Source organism: Mustela nivalis (genome assembly GCF_964662115.1).
Source record: "Mustela nivalis genome assembly, chromosome: 9".
In the NCBI taxonomy this organism is placed as follows: domain Eukaryota; kingdom Metazoa; phylum Chordata; class Mammalia; order Carnivora; family Mustelidae; genus Mustela; species Mustela nivalis.
This window is the reverse complement of record NC_139028.1, coordinates 17996928-18014711: the sequence shown is the minus strand read 5'-3', so window position 1 is coordinate 18014711 and position 17784 is coordinate 17996928. Positions and strand designations below refer to the sequence as shown.

General features: G+C 43.2%; 2 protein-coding genes across 24 annotated transcripts in view; one reads left to right on the top strand and one right to left on the bottom strand.

Moving 5' to 3' along the window:
• Positions 1-10726, bottom strand: part of HTR3B (5-hydroxytryptamine receptor 3B) — a 49726-nt gene extending 39000 nt beyond the window's left edge. Inside the window, exons 1-4 of one of the 16 annotated variants that reach the window (XM_082682610.1) lie at positions 10557-10726; positions 9932-10019; positions 9691-9854; positions 4252-4372 (exon numbers count right to left, since the gene is read on the bottom strand). Coding sequence is in view for 7 of the 16 variants with exons in the window: in XM_082682608.1 (XP_082538734.1) it covers positions 9691-9748 (58 nt within the window). In the remaining 9 variants the exon portion in view is untranslated. Of the gene's footprint in view, positions 1-408; positions 582-4251; positions 4373-9690; positions 9855-9931 lie in introns of those variants that run through there. The other 15 variants (XM_082682609.1, XM_082682611.1, XM_082682613.1 and 12 more) reach the window with 15 other exon arrangements.
• Positions 10727-10832: 106 nt separating this feature from the next.
• Positions 10833-17784, top strand: part of USP28 (ubiquitin specific peptidase 28) — a 56884-nt gene continuing 49932 nt past the window's right edge. For 4 of the 8 annotated variants that reach the window (XM_082682602.1, XM_082682604.1, XM_082682601.1 and 1 more), the window contains exon 1: positions 10835-11010. In XM_082682602.1, the coding sequence (XP_082538728.1) occupies positions 10954-11010 (57 nt within the window). In that variant the 5' untranslated portion in view covers positions 10835-10953. Of the gene's footprint in view, positions 11011-17784 lie in introns of all 8 variants that reach the window. The other 4 variants (XM_082682600.1, XM_082682597.1, XM_082682605.1 and 1 more) reach the window with 3 other exon arrangements.

Genomic DNA, 17784 nt, shown 5'->3' with positions numbered 1-17784 from the left:
TGAACACAGCATAATGTATAGATTTCTTGCATCACTATGTTGTACATGAAGCTAATGTAACATTGTGTGTCACTACACTCAAAAAAATACACCCATACATTTCCTCTAAGCACTAGGTTAGTGGCATTGTACCAATTTTGATATGTTGTATATTCATTACTTTTCCTTTTAAATATTTTCTAATTTTTCTTGTGATGTTTCTTGCCCCATAGATTACTTAGAAGTTGTCTATTTTAAAATTTGGGATGTTTTTCTAGATATCATACAGGTCTTCCTTGACTTATGACAGGGTTACAACCTCATAAACCCATCACAAGTTGAAAATACCACTAAGTGGAAAATGCATGTAACACACCTAACCTCCCAAACATCATAGCTTTGCCTAGCTGACCTTATTACAACACTTACATTAGGGGCGCCTGGGTGGCTCACTCAGTTGGGCGTCTGTTTTCAGCTCAGGTCGTGATCCCAGGGTCCTGGGATGGGGCCCCACATCGGGCTCCCTGCTTGTCGAGAAGCCTGCTTCTCCCTCTCCCACTGCTTGTGTTCCCTGCTCATTGTGTCTGTCAAATAAAGAAAATCTTAAAAAAAAAAAAAAGAACACTTATATTAACCCATGCTGGGAGAATACTATCTAACACAAAGCCTGATTTATAATAAAGTAGTATCTCGTGTAATTTATTGACTGCTATATCGAAAGTGAAAACCAGAACGGTTGTATGGTACAAAATGATTCTAATGGATCAGTTACTGACCCTTGTGATCTGATGGTGAGCAGTGGCTCCCTGCTGCTGTCCAGCATCATAAGAGACAATCAGACTGCATAGCACTAGCCCAGGAAAAGATCAAAATTCAAAGGACAGTTTCAAATGAATGTATATCACTTCCACAACACCATAAGGCTGAAAATCATAAGTGGAATCATCAAAAGTTGGGGACCATATGTAATTTTATTTTATTGGGGTCAAGGAACATATTCTATGATTGCAATAATTTTATTTCGATTCAGAGATGTTTCATGGATTGGCATGATTCTTGCAAAAGTACTAGGTATACTTGAAAGGAATGTATATTCTGCTATTGCTGGTTCTAACATTCTGTGAATATCAATTAGATCAAGGTGGTCCGATAATGTTCAGATTACATTTTCATTGCTTTTTCTGTCTCTTGTTGGACCATTTCCTGTTGGGTGTTAAAATCTATTAATATTGTGGAATTGTCTGTTTCTTCTTTTTAGTCTTTGTTTTTACTTCATGTATTTTTGAAGCTCTGTTATTAGGCACATACACATTTATGATTATTAGGTCTTCCTGATGAATCGACACTTTTGCCACTATAAAACAACTCTCTTTGTTTCTGGTAGAGCTTTTGGTCATGGGTCTATTTTGTCCAATACTAATAACCACCCCAGGCTCTCTGTGCTGTTTACGTGGTGTCTTTGGGCAGCTATAACAGAATACCACAGACTGGGTCACTTATGAACAACAGAAACTTATTTCTCACAGTTTTAGAAGCTGTAAGTCTAAGATCAGGGTGCCGGCATGGTCAAGTTCTGGTGAGGGATCTCTTCTGGGCTGCAGACTGCCAACTTCTTGTATCTCCACATAACGGAAAGAGGACTTGGGAGCTTCCTGGGGTCTCTTATAGGGTACTAATTTCATCATGAGGGCTCCACCCTCATGACCTAATCACCCCTGGAAAGTCTCACCTCCTAATACCATCACACTGGGGGTTAAGGTTTTAATATATGAATCTGGGGGGACAGAAACATTCAGTCCATGGTGCATGATGTATCTTCTCCTTCAGCCTGTGCATGTCTTCAAATTTACAGTTTATCTCTTGCATATGGTGTATGTAGACCTTCCTTTTAATTTTGTTAATTTCTGCTTTTTAATTGGAATATTTAATCCATTAATATTTAAAGTAGTAATTGATGTTAGATTTAAATCTCCCATTTTAATGTTTGTTTTCTATATTGTGTTTTTATTCTTCCTTTTCTGCCTACTTTTGGATTTTTTTTTTAATATCAATGAAAGACTACCTATTAGCATTTTATTTTTTTAAAGATTTTATTTATTTATTTGAGAGAGAGAGAATGGAGAGACAACATGAGATGGGGGGCGGGTCAGGGGGAGAAGGGCAGGACTTGATCCTGGCACTCTAGGATCATGACCTGAGCTGAAGGCAGTCGCTCAACCAACTGAGCCACCCAGGTGCCCTACCTATTAGCATTTTAGCTATACTTTTTACTTAGTGGTTACGCTAGGAATTAAAATAAATATCTTTACTTCCTCACCGTCTTTTTAGTCTTTTACTATACTTTCCCATAAAATACAGTAATCCTGCAATCATTTGGTTCCATTCACCAGCCCTGCTGTTACTTAAGTTCATTGTCATAAGCATTACATCTAAATAGATACACACCACAAGCCAATGTCATAATTTTTCCCTTACACAATGTGTACCCTACAATAAAGCCAATTCAACGGCTTGTTAATTTCAGATACTGAATGGTTAAGTTTGAAGTTTTTTCATTTTTGTTCTTATTTATATTTTATAATTACCTGTTGAGGTTTTTCTGTTTTCTCATTTATTATGAGTGTATTTTCCTTTATTCCAAAGTATAGTTATCATAGATATTTCAAGGTTTTTGTCTGATTAATTCTAACATCTTGATCTGGCCTGTCTTTTCTCTAGATAATGGGTCACATTTTCCTGGTTCTTTATATATCAAGTAATTTTGGATTGTATCCTGCATTCTATGTTTTACTGAGACTCTGAATTCTGTTATGTCTAAAGGGTAAAGAGAACATGTGTGTGTGTGTGTGTGTGTGTGTGTGTGTGTGTGTAAAATCTTCCTCCAGTGAATGCTGATGTTTTTGTGCTTTAGAAGTGAATTCATTTGGTGAGACTCAAACTGCAAATGGTCTCATTTGGATGTAGGCAACAGCTCAGAGCTCATCTGCTTTCTTTTGTCCTTTTCGAGGTGTTTCATGTCTGTGGTAGAAGGGTAGCCAGGGACCTGGGTTGAATCCGCACAAAAACCTAGGAATCCTTTTCTCTACCTCTCTCCTTTTCACAATTCTCTCCTCACTTTTGAGTGAGTATATTTGGCCTAACCTCTAGTTCGTGGTTCCTCAGGCCAGAAGCCTGCTTGGTCTCCTATCAGCACTTCCGCCACCTCATGTCACACTCTATGGCCCGTTGCCTGAGAAAAGCTGCAAAACAGGGGCACACACCCCTTGTCAGTCCTTTCTTCTGTGTTCTGACTCTGATTTTTTTTTTTTTAAGATTTATTTATTTAGAGAGCATGAGCATGGGGGTGGAGAGGGGCAGAGGAAGAGAGAGAAAGAGAGAGAGAATCATCAGCAGGCTCCCTTCTGAGCATGGAGCCCAACATGGGGCTGGATCTCACGATGTTGAGATCATGACCTGAGCTAAAATCGAGAGTTGGGCACTTAACCGACTGAGCCACCCAGGCGCCCTCAGTGTTTTGTTTTGTTTTTCAAGTAGGCTCCATGCCCAGCATAGAGCCCAATGAGAGACCTGAAGCCACAACCTCAAGGTCAAAACCTGAACTGAGATCAAGAGTCAGACACCTCAGCTGACTGAGCCACCCAGGTCCCCCCAGATTTATGATAACCAACAGAGAGATTCCTAAATAATGAATGTACGTGGGTAGGAAAGCCAAAAGTTATGTCATAGCTTTTCCAGTACTGTTAAATACTGAGAATGAATTCCCAGCCAAGAAAAAAAACAAAAATGTCACGTCTGTTAAACTTTTGTTTCAAGAAGCCTCCCCCCAGGAATCTTTATAACCTGTGCTGAACGTGTAGGCTCCCTTGTCACAGAGCTATAGAAAAGGGGCTCTTTCTCCTACCAGTTTGAGCAATGCAGATTTAGTTTTTGTAAAAATCAAAACTTATTTGTCATTTCGTAATGTTGAAAATATTTTCATCATGATCTCCCCATGAGCTTATCACCAGATCACTGACCTACTCACCGTGATCAACTCAGTGTTGGTTTTGCCATTGTCCCATTCTCTTTGGTTTGCCAATGAAATGACTGATAATCAATAATTGTTGGGATCACTGTTATCTTTTCTCTAGAGTTGAGAATTCTCTACTTCCGATAACATGACTAATAATTTTACACGAAGTACTTCTCTAAATCTTTTTTACTCCTTGGTACTAGAGCACTCTGATTTTCCCAGACCAGCTCTCTGAAGGGCGTGGGGAATGCAGTTCTTACCTATACTCCTTAAAGCAAGTGACACCCCCCCTAGGGCATTGCAGCTCCTCACAGAAATGGCTGAAGAGTCCAGATGGTCTGTTGGGCACCTTGTTCCTTTGGTTTTAAGTTTCTTGTTACTCTGGATAAGTAAAGGATACAATAAATATTACAACAAACAATTGTTTCAGAATTTTAATGTTCTTACCTTCAACATCCCAGGTCTAAAATTCTAAATGCTTTTCTCCCATGGGGACAGAAAACCTCATTCAACTTCTGCCCCTCTTGGCAGAGACCATCAAAGATTTTCTCTCCTTTTAACTCTACAGTGTCTCCAGCTCTCCGGGGATGGCTCTCAGGCACCTCTAGGCTTAAATGCCACAGAAGCTGGGTTACAAAACTGAAAATGCTACAATCCCTTCAGGGCATGGGATTCAAGGCAGTGATCCCATGTGCTTTCAATAGGGTGCCCGCTATTTCCCCTGGCTGTTCTTCTGAAACAGGTTAACCAGTTCTTGTTATCAGACTTGGCTAGAGATTTGCATTTGAGCTATACCTCAAAGACTTTGGGATTACTACAGTGTGATTCTTTAGGAATTGTTTATGTTCAAGATAAACTCTGTCAGTAAGATGACCATACAATTTATCATCCAAACCTAGAAGCTTGAGAAAGGAGAAGCTACTAATAACCGTGCTGGGAAAACAGGGGTAAACTTGAACCGCCCCAGGCAAACTGGGACCTGGTTACTCCTCCTAAAACTCGTCCTTGGTAGAGGGCCCAGAGTCCCATCGTCTTTGTCAACTCTGTACAAATGGCACCTCTTCAGAGAAATCTTTACAGGATCTTTTTTCTACTTAATCATCCAGAATCTTATTTTTTACCTCGGCCTATAGAAAGAAAGCTAGACTGCTTAGCTTAGAATCGTGGCTCTATCTTTATCAGTAGAAAAATTTTGGGCAAAGTATTTAACCATTCTTTGTTGGTTTCCTCATTTGTGAACGAGGTATTAATAATGATAGCACTTACTTCACAGCACATTGGGAGGATGAGTTCATAAATGCGAAGCTCTCGTAACACCACCTGGCCTGTAAATGCTATTTATTTAATAAATAAATAAGTTATTACTTCCTCTAAAAATGTTCTCTTTTCTACCAGACTCAAGTCCCAGATCAGTAAAAACATCTGCATTTCTGAAGCCAAGTTGGTATTAGTTACTCTTGCTGTATCTACTTTTTCAAATTCTGGTATTTTGAGGAGAAAGATTTTTCACTTCAGTGGTGTCCTAAGTGAAAAATTAAGTCACCTTAAGCTCCAATTTATGCTCCAGTATTTGCTGCATTATACAATTTGCTTTTATACATTTTATACATTATATATTATACATATTATAATTATGTATATACATATATTATATATATATATAAAATACACACATAAACACACACATATATTACACATTTTATACAAGTATACATTTGCTCTTCCCGGGTAACTTTCTGGCTTTTATCTTAAAGCAGGTTTCTGGTTTCTATAGGAGGCCCCAACTTTGACACAGGAAGTCTTTCCCCAAATCTAGAAGCCAAAAGGGAAAATGTTTTATAAAATGACTAACTCATTGGGTGTCACCTAAAATCTGGATTTTGGGCACACTTTGCATAAAATGGAATGGTAATATTTTTCATTTATCTTGAAGACAGTCAAATTACAATTTCTACTTATTAGGACAGAATGTTAAAATGCTGCCTCATGCATCACCCAACGTAAAAGAGTAATCTTTGTAAACTATGGAGACTGTGTTTTCTTTATTTTTGGAGGGCACAGAAATATTATTAAAGATTTCCTTTTGATCTTAATTTTAGAATAATGTTCTTTTAATGTTTTACATTCATAAAATGTATGTAAAATGATATTACAAAGCCTCATAGATCACTTGATTTATGAAAATAGAGCATTACCAATTATCTGTAAGTTCCCCTATATACCCCTTCCCCTCTCCTCCCCTCCTCTTCCCTCAGAGCTTTTAGTCCAAATTTTGTGTTCATAATATTTAGGGTCTTAGTAGTAGTTTAGGCATGTGTTTATCTCCCTGGACTATATATTATTTGACAATTTTTGTAATTTGTACTAATGGAATCATATTGTATGCCATCTTCTGTGATTTGCTCTTTATAATATTATATTCCTGAAATTCATCCTTGATATTGCATAGCTGTAATTTAACTACTATATATAATTCCATTGAATGACTGCATAAAAAATTGATCAGTTGATATATTTATCTATTATCTATTATTATATTATATTATATTATATTATATTATATTATATTATATATATTTACTGTTTATATATTTAGGTTGATTCCCATTTCATCTGCTATTAAAAGTGTTATGAACATTTTTGTACATATATCCTGGTAACGTTTAAGAATTTTTCTAGGATAGGAGCGCCTGTGGTGGCTCAGTGGGTTAGAGCCTCTGCCTTCGGCTCAGGTCATGATCTCAGGGTCCTGGGATCGAGCCCCGCATCGGGCTCTCTGCACAGCATGGAGCCAGCTTACCCCTCTCTCTCTGCCTACTTGTGATCTCTGTCAAATAAAATCTTTAAAAAAAAAAAAAGAATTTTTCTAGGATATTATTTAGGAAGTGCTGGCTGTAAGGCATACACAACTTTAAATTTTAGTACTTGATGTCAAACTGTTTTCCAAAGTGGTTGTGCTAATTTACACTACTAAACAGTGTGTAAGTGTTCTCCCATGGCTCCACATTCTTGCCAACACTTGTTATTGTGGTATTTTAAAACTTTTGTCCATTGTAAGCATGACATGACATCGTTGTAGTTTTCATTCCTGTGTTCCTGATCTTTTTACATGCTTGAGTTTCCCATCTGTGAAGTGCCTACAGAGGCCTTTGGCTCTTTCTTCAAGTGCATGGTTTCTTTCGTAAGGGTTGTTCACCCAGTTTAGATGGGTGCTCCTCAACTAGAAGAGAATTTGCTATTTAGGAAACACTTAGCAATGTCTTGAGCCGTTTTTGACGATCACAGGCGGGAAGCGAAGCTACTGGCATCTGGTAGGGAGAGACCAGAGATGATGGTAAACAGCCTACAATGTGCAGGACAGCTCCCAGAACAAGGAAGTATCTGCCCCAGTAAGGTACCAGTGCCGAGGTTTTGAAGTTTTGCTCTAGATACTAAAATGTTATCAGTTACATGTATGTGTTGCAGTGTCTCCCAGTTTGTGGGTATTATCATTTTTTTTAATGGTACCCTTGGATGAGAAATTCTTAATTTTAACATAATTGAAATTATCAGGGTTTTTTTTGTATGGACTGTACTTTTTGCATCTGATTTAAGAAAGTGCCCCTGTCCTCAAAATCTATTCTCCAATTGAGTGTTTTAAATTTTTTTGATTTTGCTTTTTTACATTCGTCTTTAATCAACCAAAAACTGATTTCTGTTTATGACTAAGAGTCCAAAATTAAATTTTTATATGGAAAACGAGCTGTCTGAGCACCATTTGCTAAAAATCTGTCCTATGCCCACTGGTCTAGAGTGCTGTCAAAAATCAAGTTTGAAAAAATGGGTTTAATCCTGGTTCTTTATTACCACCTTTCAATCTGGAAGCTAAAATTATTTTCCCCTTCTTATAAAAGGAAAGCTGAATCCCAGGAGTTGAAGGCTTTTACGAATTCTGAAGAAAACTGATTTTAAGAGGGTTTGTTATTGTTTCAGTGTTTGCTTATATTTTCCAGAGAAACAAAAAGAAGGGGACTGGGAGGTTATTATTTTGAATACCAAGGCCAATTCTTCTAAAACGGAAATGAACTCACTCATTTTGTTAAAAGTTGTTTTGATTCCTCACAAACTACATTTGCCTATAGTACACATTTCAGGAAGGCTAAAAATGCATTTACTTTTCAAATAGCCAAAGAGAGCCTTTTCTGAAACACTTTCTTAATACCTATCACTTAGGGGCGCCTGCGTGGCTCAGTGGGTTAAGCCGCTGCCTCCGGCTCAGGTCATGATCTCAGGGTCCTGGAATCGAGTCCCGCATCGGGCTCTCTGCTCAGCGGGGAGCCTGCTTCCCTTCCTCTCTCTCTCTGCCTGCCTCTCTGCCTACTTGTGATCTCTCCCTCTCTCTCTCTGTCAAATAAATAAATAAATCTTTAAAAAAAATACCTAGCACTTAACTTTGTATATTATCTAATTCTTTAATCTAGGGATTATAACAGAAATATCCATATTTTTTCCAAAATAGTGAGAAAGGCCATTTTCCTACTGCTAAGAAGCTAGCCCTTACATAAGGACATTTGTGACTCCATCATTCCCGGAAAGGAATCTGTAGCTCAAAGAACAGCCATACTTGTCCATCATCAGCCTGAGGCTCCAGCTTTCAGATCCAACTGCTCCAAAGCCGGGGGCAAGCACTGCTCACAGAACGAGGCAGAGAAGTATACACACCCTTCTTTACCCTTTATTCTCTTCCTAACGCTTTCCCTTCATTGTCATTTATCCCACACAAGCTCCACCCAAGTACTCAACAACAATGAAATGGGATGATTTTACTGTAATACAAACTACATAGTGTGAGGAAAATCAGAAGCAGAAATATAAATTCACTGACTCAGAAAAAGTAACAGCACGGTGACAAAAAGTTTCCAGGGAAAGAAAAAAAAGTTCAATTTCTTCCTCAGGAAAATACTCTGAAAACTATTCCCTCTTTACATTATGTCAGTTACTTGCTATCGATCCTTAACAATATTGTTTATTTTCCTGAACTCTCCTGAAATGATTATCAACTAAGAATGTAATTATTCTGGAACCTTCATGTATGGGTTTTTAGGGGGAATAAGAAGGGATTTTCTGTGGTGACAGCCCATGGTCCTTGATGTCCACTTTGGATACTTGATCACCACGAAACTTGCCAACAGATGGCCAAGCACTGTTGCAGACTGTTCATGAACCCCGGTTGGACGGAGTGTCTCTAGCTGATTACCAAGTCCAAGATCAGTTGGTTCTGAACCCAACGAGGCTAAGAGTATCTATCAGATCTAGAGCCCTCAAATTGATTTTTATCAGACTTATTAGATCTGGAATTCTGTTTAGAACCACATAGCAGAAAGATGCTTAATCAGAATTCAGGGGTCTGTATTTATCAAATGGCCTGTATATATCTGTTTCAGAAATATGGGCATAGGTGGTCCCTGGTGGTCTTTTAAGGAAATTTTCGTGGAAAAGTTACAGGTTTCCACCCCGTTCACTAACATTAAATAAGCAATTTCCTAAAATGAGCGAGCAAAGACAAACAAGAGTTGCCCCACAGACATGGTAAAGACACACTACTTACCAAAAAAAAAAAAAAAAAAAAAAAAGGCAAAGACAGAAACTTTCCTAAGTCCTGCAACCATCGGACACACACACAGTCAGTCCGTTGAGGGTGGAATCTCTCTGCGCGTTACCTGTCAAGGAAAGGGGCGCCTCTGGGTCTCCAGGTAAGGAAGCAGCAGCTGCAGTCATGGCCCAGGCTCCCGAGACTAGCCAGGTCTCCTCTCAGGGGAGCCGCCCCTGCACCGTACGGGTTTCCTCGTGCCACAAGCTGTGCCCACATGCAGACTAGAAAGCCCTGCAGGTGAAACATCACAATCACACGGACAACAATGCCAGGAGCGCAGGAAAGGTTACCCTCCATATGCAACTCACACCCAGGATGCTGCCAGGGGCCTGCGCCGGGAACATGGTAGAACGCTACCCCTGAAAGAGGCTCTTCCACGCCGGGTCTCCGCATACACTGGGGACAGCCAAAAGGGTGCCAGCGGGATTGTCGTCGTGATACGTGTGAATAAATGTGAAACATGGTTAGTAGTGAACATTTCCACCGAATTGTTGAAAATACAGTTTGGGATGTGGTGGGGCGGGGGGGGGGGAGGGTTGCGGCATCTTAGCTATGAACAGGCTCAAACTTAACCAAATAGGACAGAGCTGTGGTTGGAACCGCAGGAAACCGGAAATGGGACAACTCGGCAACTGCTGCCCGCCGGGCCCGGGGGTATCCGGGTACCACGCTGGGACACCGTGCGTGGAAGGGCTGGCCCGTCTGGGGACAGGCCGCAGCGCTCAGCCTCCGCCGGCCCTGGAAGACCGCTGGAGTCCTTCCTGTTCCCGGACTTCGAAGCGGCGGCGCGGCCAGGTGGGAAACCACTGCGCGCGCGGTCCCCACACGGGTTCCCAGGTGGAGGGCAGTTGGAGCTCTTCTGCGGGCAGGCTTGAGGCGGCAGCGGCTCCTACAGAGGAGTGGGTTCTTGGGGCAGAGCGCCGAGAACCGTACCGCGGAGCGCAGCGTCCGCACTTCCCAGGACCATTTCCCGGGCGTCCACAGCTCTGAACGCGAACGCCGCCGGGCGGCGCAGCTGACCGTTAGCCGCGGGCGGGGCCTGGGGGTCATGTGACCCGCGCCCGGTCAGAGCGCGGCGTGCGCGGGAGCACGCAGAGCCTCTCGGCCCTCGGCCGCGCGCCTTGCGTGCGCGCGCGGGCCGGGGGCGGGGCGTGTGGGCGAGCCTCCGGCGCGCTCGGGGCGGAGGCGGGGCCCGAACGGGGCGGAGGGCGGGGCGGGGCCTCCTCCTCCTCTTTCTCCTCCTCCGCCTCCACCTCCTCCTTCTTCTGCGAGGCTGGGCTGGCGGCGGCGGCGGCGGGAGCCGGATGACCCGCGGAGGGGCACCTCGGCCATGACTGCGGAGCTACACCAGGACGACGCGGCCCGAGCAGCCGACCGACACGGCTCGGTGGGCCCCGCGGCGGCGAGCGAGGGCCGGGGGTGGCTCGGGGTCCCGGGCGGGGAGGGGGCTGCGGGGCGTGGGCTGGAGCGGCGCGGGCCCCGGGCAGGCCTGCGGGACTACGGGGCTGCGGGGCTGCGGGGCGGACGGGGGCTGCGGAGGGCACCCGCGGCCGGCTGGGGAGGGCGAGGGCGGTGAGCCCGGGTGGTGGGGGGCGCTAGGTCTTTGCAAGGCTCGGGCTGGGGGCGAGCTGAAGTTCTGGGGGAGTCGGTGTTTTGGAGAACCAACTATAAAGGGCAGGACGTGGGGTGGTTGTGTGCATCAGGGATCTTTAGGGGGAGCGCTCCTGGGCCCTGACCTAGGTGAGAAACTTCTCAAGAGGGCCGCTAAGGTGGTTTTTAGTCCTGTTTCTGGCAGTACTGTTTTCAAGTGTCTGAAGCAGACCGAACTTACCTGACTTAGAGCAGGGATTGATGAACACCGTGTGGAAGACCAGGGGTCCTGGCTACCACTCCCTCCCTTCCCTTCCCCCAGCAGCCCCCTTTTCTTTTCTTTCTTTTTTAAATAAACTGAGAGCAGCCTGCCCGGTGCATTCATCAGTAGATTTTTAAGGAGGGAGGAGGAACAGCGCGGTGAATAGAAGGTATTCTCGTAAATGCGTTCCTGTTCCTATTATCTCAGAAGATTGAAATCAATACAAGGATTTCTGGGCTGAGTTGGTGAGTTGGTTTGGGAGAAATCAAAAGGCTGATAATGCCGTGTATAGAAACTTGGTTAAGTGGGCAATTCAAGAACGTCTTCTAATGTTACTTTGGAAAGTTATAACTTCACACCCCCTTCCTCCCCCCTCCACTGCTGTGCTTTTTCGAGACCGAATGGGAGACCTGTGCCAAGTATTCCAGTGAGAGTCTGGAAATGAGGAATTTCATAAAAATATTTACAATGCAGAGCTGTCAGCTACTTCCACGTGGGAAACCTTTTGTGCCTGTGTATTCTTTTTGTGCACACAGGAGACCCGTGGTGTATGGTGAACCCATTTCCTTTTTAATGTCCTCCAGGTCCTGGGCTCCAAAATGAAAGTAACATGGATGGTCCTTCACGTGCTGCCGATTTCTAATGGGGATGCTCTTGTTTGGTGTCCGCGAATACCTAATGGTCTCTGAGTCAGGATTTTCTCTGGTTTCACAGGTCATTTCTATTTGTTTTTAGGACAGTGACTTCAGAACAGGTGGGGAAAAATCAGAGTTTTGAGATAGTTTTGTTGGTTTAGGGGAGAGGCTATTTTAAGGGAGAGTAGGTCATATTTAAATATGTTCGGCGACCACGTGCCTGGTCATCAGTGGCATCTTCGTTTACCTCTGCCACAGTTTGAGCACTGTCTCTCACCATTCAGGGTTTGTCTGAGGTGTTTGATGAGCACTTGTATGTAAGTCATAGCTATTTTGGGAAGACTTGGAACTCGGCTTGGCTGTGGCTGGCCCAAGTACCCTGACTCTTGGCCACCTGCAGAGTGATGACATTCGCTGTTCTTCCTGGTGATTCGCCCCATACAGACAGCCTGATAAGCTTGGAATGCTTGATAATGTTTGCCCCTTTTGTTTTTGCTAATGAAAATGCTTGAAATTAGCAGGCTAGGTTGAAGGAATCTTACCGAGGGAAAGTACTGTTCACATCTCAGAGGAAGGATTTTAGTAATTTCCCCATCTTGATGAGTTTTATGTTAGAATGAACTCTATTTTGGATTCTCAGAGGCACTCTGCATTTCCCTTAAAGGGTCTTCAGTTCCGGTTGAGAAGAGCTATCCGTCCAGGGCACTCGGAAGCTATTTAAAACCTAGAATGCAGCCCTTGCCTTATTGGTCAGTGGTGCATGGGCACAGACAGAACCCTTTATAGCCTCCCAAGAATTTTAGTGAGAAAAATGCAGCACCCTTGGAATATGTTCTCTAGAGTCTGAAAGAGGATACTTTGGGATGTCGCTTAACACCCCAGACTGCCCATTCAAACATCTATAGAGATTTCTTAACAGACAGATTTCTGTGTTTTAATCAGTTCTTGACTTAGCTAAAACAAACAAACAAACAAACAAACAAAAAAACCAGCAGCAACATTTTCTGTTACTGTAGGATAAACAACTTGAAGTCAGGTTGGTTCTTACAAACCCGTCATCCTTGGCAGCGGCACGAGGATTCATCACATGCTCCTGACGTTGCCTGGAGCCCTATGAAAACCTGCCAGTTTCCGTGAAAATTTAATGTCCTTTTTGCTTTCTCTTGATTTATTGGCTTTTCATTCACGTTTACCTTGTCTCATTAGTTGTAATTTTCGGAACACCAGCCCGTTAGCGCTTGGTTGGCTCTCACAACTTTAAGGTCTCCTCAGCTACAGATAGTTTCTGCTCACACAATGAGTACAATATTTGTAAAAAGCAGTGACAAGTAGCGCCTTGCCAGGCAAGATCTTTCCATGTGTTATATTTCCTTGAAGGAATGTAAGTGGTAGCCAAGCGAAGCAGATGTTTTTTAAGGAAAATAATGATGCTGGTAGTAGTAGGAGCTGACGTTAATTGAACATGTAGTATATGCCCGACCCTGTGCTCAGAACTTATCCTGTATTATCTTGGGACTTAGAGCCACTCCGTGAAGTTTTCATATAGGAAGACTTACATTTATTAAACAGTTTTCCCAAGATCACCCACCTAGCAAATGGCACAGCCTGGATAGAACCCAAGAAATTCTGAGTCTAAGAGCCTAAGATAGCCTTGATCCTACTTCTGAGTCAATGGACCCATTGTCTTAGGTCAGAACCTTTCTTTTACCCTCCAGAACCCTCCTGATGTTTTAAACTCAATCTTCCCTTCATTCTTTCTAAATATATAGCTTCTTTTCTACTTGGCTGAGTCTGCTGCTATCAAAAGAGATGGGGGGTGTTTGTTTTTGTTTCTGTAAGGAGATGTCTTTTTTTTTTTTTTTTTTTCTTTTTGTGTTTCCTCTTCATTATCTCTTTTCTCTTGGTGTAAGAGGTACCACCCTTCCCTTCTTCCTTCATTTCTCTCCGTGGTGTCCTGAGAGCTTTTTGATGGGGATTGCAGGAGGAGGATGTACTAGCCTCAGTGGGTGGAAGCCAGGAATGCTGCTGAATGTTCTGTGATGTACAGGACAGCCCCCAAAACAAAGAGTTATCTGGCCCCAAATGTCAGTGATGCTGCGCTCAAGAAACCCTGAGCTAAGTGATGCCCCTCCTTGCCTTTCTAAGTTATCTCACATTTCCTTTATTCTAGCCTAAGCCCCAGACACCTTCGTTGTCAGTGGGCTAGCAGTCTGTGGGCTAGCAGCCTCTGCATCCCCCAGGAGTTTGTTGGAAATGTAGAGATTTGGGTGCGCTGAGCCAGCTCGGGCTGCCTTTCCGTCTGAATGTGTACATCTCTTCCCAACCCTGTGTCCCGGGGCCTCTTGTTGGTAGCTTGAAATCGTCACCGTGGGAGTATTTATACCAGGGACCTAAACAGGCTCCACAAACCAACGCACTTACCTATTGAATCGCAGCTTGCCTTTGGATAACATCCCTGGGTGATGACCTGGTGCAGAATTCCCACCTTCCATTTAGCTATGCATGTGTCCCCAGTCCTCCAGCAAAACAGCAGTGACATTGACTTCTGCCCTATCCAGCGATTGAACTTGTCCAGTACCTTACTTTAGTTTTGTTTACTTTTCGACCAGAGTTTCTAAGTCCACCTGTTTCTTTCCTTAAGCATTTTCTCAATTATATTGTAATTTCAACTCACTGTGGAAAACTTGGAAATCACAGACCCTTGCAAGATCTGCTCTTGGGTGATAGGAGGCCCAGCCCCTAGTCCAAGGCATATGGGTTCCCAGACTGCCCTGCAGAGGTGTTGGTGGCAGCAGGCCTCAGGAAAAGCATCCAGTTAGGAGACGGCTGTGGGGGACCAGTCTAGGCTCCTGCGAGAAAGAGGTCTGATTGCCCAGAGGCATGCAGAGAGGCTGACAAGGCACCAGAAGGTTAGATCTTAGGGCAGTGACTGTATGGGATCAGCATTCCCCAGGCCACCCAAGGAGAGCCTTGCCAGTAGTAGGCTTTTAGTATTTGTCTCTTGGGAATGAAACTGATCTCTCCGAGGCGATCAGTGACTAACCACCTTCTGGTGAACTCCGTGGCCTTACAGAAGTAATTCTTTTGGCCATTCCTCCTTGGTTATTCAAGTACCAACTCAAGCCCCTTTCTCCTGCTTTTGTATGTGATGATTCCTCATTGCCACTGTTTGGTTGATATTTATTTTGGCATTTGACTTTATTCCTACTTAATATCAATGGTTCTGTTTTTTCCTAAAAACTACAAAAACAAAACAACAACTTTCTTATGAAAATTAGTCTTGGAAGATATGTTTGAGTTTCTCTTCTTCATCTTACAATTTTATTATCTTATGACTCGAGGGTATAGAAGGAGTTCTTAGACAGTGACCTGTTACTACGCTCACTGTACAACTGCCTTACTTCCCGAACTCTCTCCCTTGGAACATTTGGAACCTGTTTTATTCTGGTTCTTCTACCTTTCTTCTCATTGAGGGGCTAACCTGTTAGCTTTCCTGGCTGTTAATGTTCCTTTTACTAACTTCAAGTCTGCATTTTGAATCACGACTTGCCAGTGACTCCTCTATTTGCAAATGCTGTTTAAACAGTGGTACTTGCATATCTGTGTCCTTGGCTCTAACCCTGTGCTGCATAGGGACTTCTGCCACAGGCATTGGAACAGCTACCTGCTCTAATAGTATTTGCCACGTGCCAGTTATGGCCTGAAGCACTTTTCTGTGCTTTCTGTATATTTACAGTTATGCAAGGTGTAAATTATTATGTCTTATGACTGATGAGGACACTGAGACTCAGCTCTTAATATAGCTTATAAGGGCCTAACAATGAGATTTGAAGGTGAAGTCTCTTGGCCTGCATGTTGCAGATGGGAAATGTGGCTTACTTAAGCTCAAATGCTAAGTAGCAGGCCTGGGACCTCAAGCCACTCCCACTTTCTTCCTGGAACACGTGCCTTTCTAAAACCAGACTTTTTTCAGTGGCCTGGGTGGCTCATTCTGTTAAGCATCTGCCTTTGGCTCAGGTGTGATCCCAGGGTCCTGGGATCCAGCCCTGCATGGGGCTCCCTGCTCAGCAGAGAGCCTGCTTCCACCTCTCCCTCTGCTCTCTCTCCCCTCATGCTTGTTCTTTCTCTCCCTCTCTCTTTTAAATAAATAAAATGTTAAAAAAAAAAAAAAAGTAAAACCAAACTTTTCAGCTGCCACTTGATGACGTATGACGTGCTTTGTTGTATGTTCTCATGGAACCCACAGAGCCACCTTGTGAAGTAAAATTTAGTGTGAGGAGGAAGTAGGAATTGCAAAGGTACACAGCTGTAAGTGACCACACCGAAACCCTCACATGGGTAGTGTTCTCCCAACATCTAGACAAGTTTTGCTGGATGGGCAGGTCACAGCGTCTGACATTTCTTTTCTTTTCTTTTTTTTTTCATGTTACTAACAAATCTTATATGCATTATTTCATCTGAGGGTCATACCTGGGGCCACCAAAGCTTACCGTTTACTTTATTTTCCAAGTGTGGAAACTGAAGCCCTGGAAAGTTGAGATTTACTCTGAAGCTAACGTGTGGTGGGATCTGCACTGTGGAGCACTATTCCCACTATCCAGGCTTTCTACCTGAAAAGGGAGGTCAGAATACCAGAAAGAAAAAGCCAAGTTAACCATCCGCACTAGTAGGGGTGCCTGGGTGGCTCAGTGGGTTAAGCATCCAACCACTGGTTTTGGCTCAGGTGTCCCGGGATCCAGCTCCACTTCGGACGGATGTGCTCAGTGGGAAGTCTGCCTGAGGATTCTCTCTCTCCGTCTCCCTCTTCCCTCCCTCTGCTTGCACACGCGTGCTTTCTCTCTCTCTCAAATAAATAAATCTTTAAAAAAAAATCTGTGTGAGTAGGTGCTGGTAGCATGCTGCGTGATGGTTGTTAGTTTAAATTTGAGTTACCCCAAACAAATAACTTATTCTCCAATATTCTTGTACAAATTAGTACTTCCCTGATGTCCTTTTATTTTGGGGGGTGTATGTGTGCATGTGGAAGCAAAAATCTCTCTTGATTTCACTCAGTTGAAGTGAAATTCACATAATATAAAATTAACTATTAAATGTTTTTCGAGAGAGAGCATGGGGGAGGGGTGGAGGCAGAGGGAAAGAGAGAATCCTTTTTTTTTTTTTTTTTTTAAGATTTATTTATTTGTTTTAAAGAGAGAGAGAGAGAGAGAGCTTGGGCAGCAGGGGGAGAGAGAGAGTCTCTAGAAGACTGCTGAGCACAGAGCCAGACACAGGGCTCAATCTTACGACCCTGACATCATGACCTGAGCCAAAACCAAGTGTTGGTCACTTAACCAACTGAGCCACCCAGACACCCTAGAAAAGAGAGAATCTTAAGCAGACTCCACACTCAGCGCTTACCCCAACACAGGGCTCAGTCTCAGAACCCTGGAGTCAGATCGTATATTGCTGCTGTATAGAAACAGCTGATTTTCGCCTGTTGATTTTGTATCAACATCACTGGATGTGTTTATCAGCTCTAGTGACTCTTGTAGATTCTTTGGAGTTGTATATATCCTGTCATCTGTGAAGAGAGCTAGTTGTACTTTTTCCTTTCTAATTCAGATACCTTTTATTTTACTTGCCTGATTGTTCTGGCCAGAACTTCCGGGACACCACTGACTAGCATCGCTGAAGG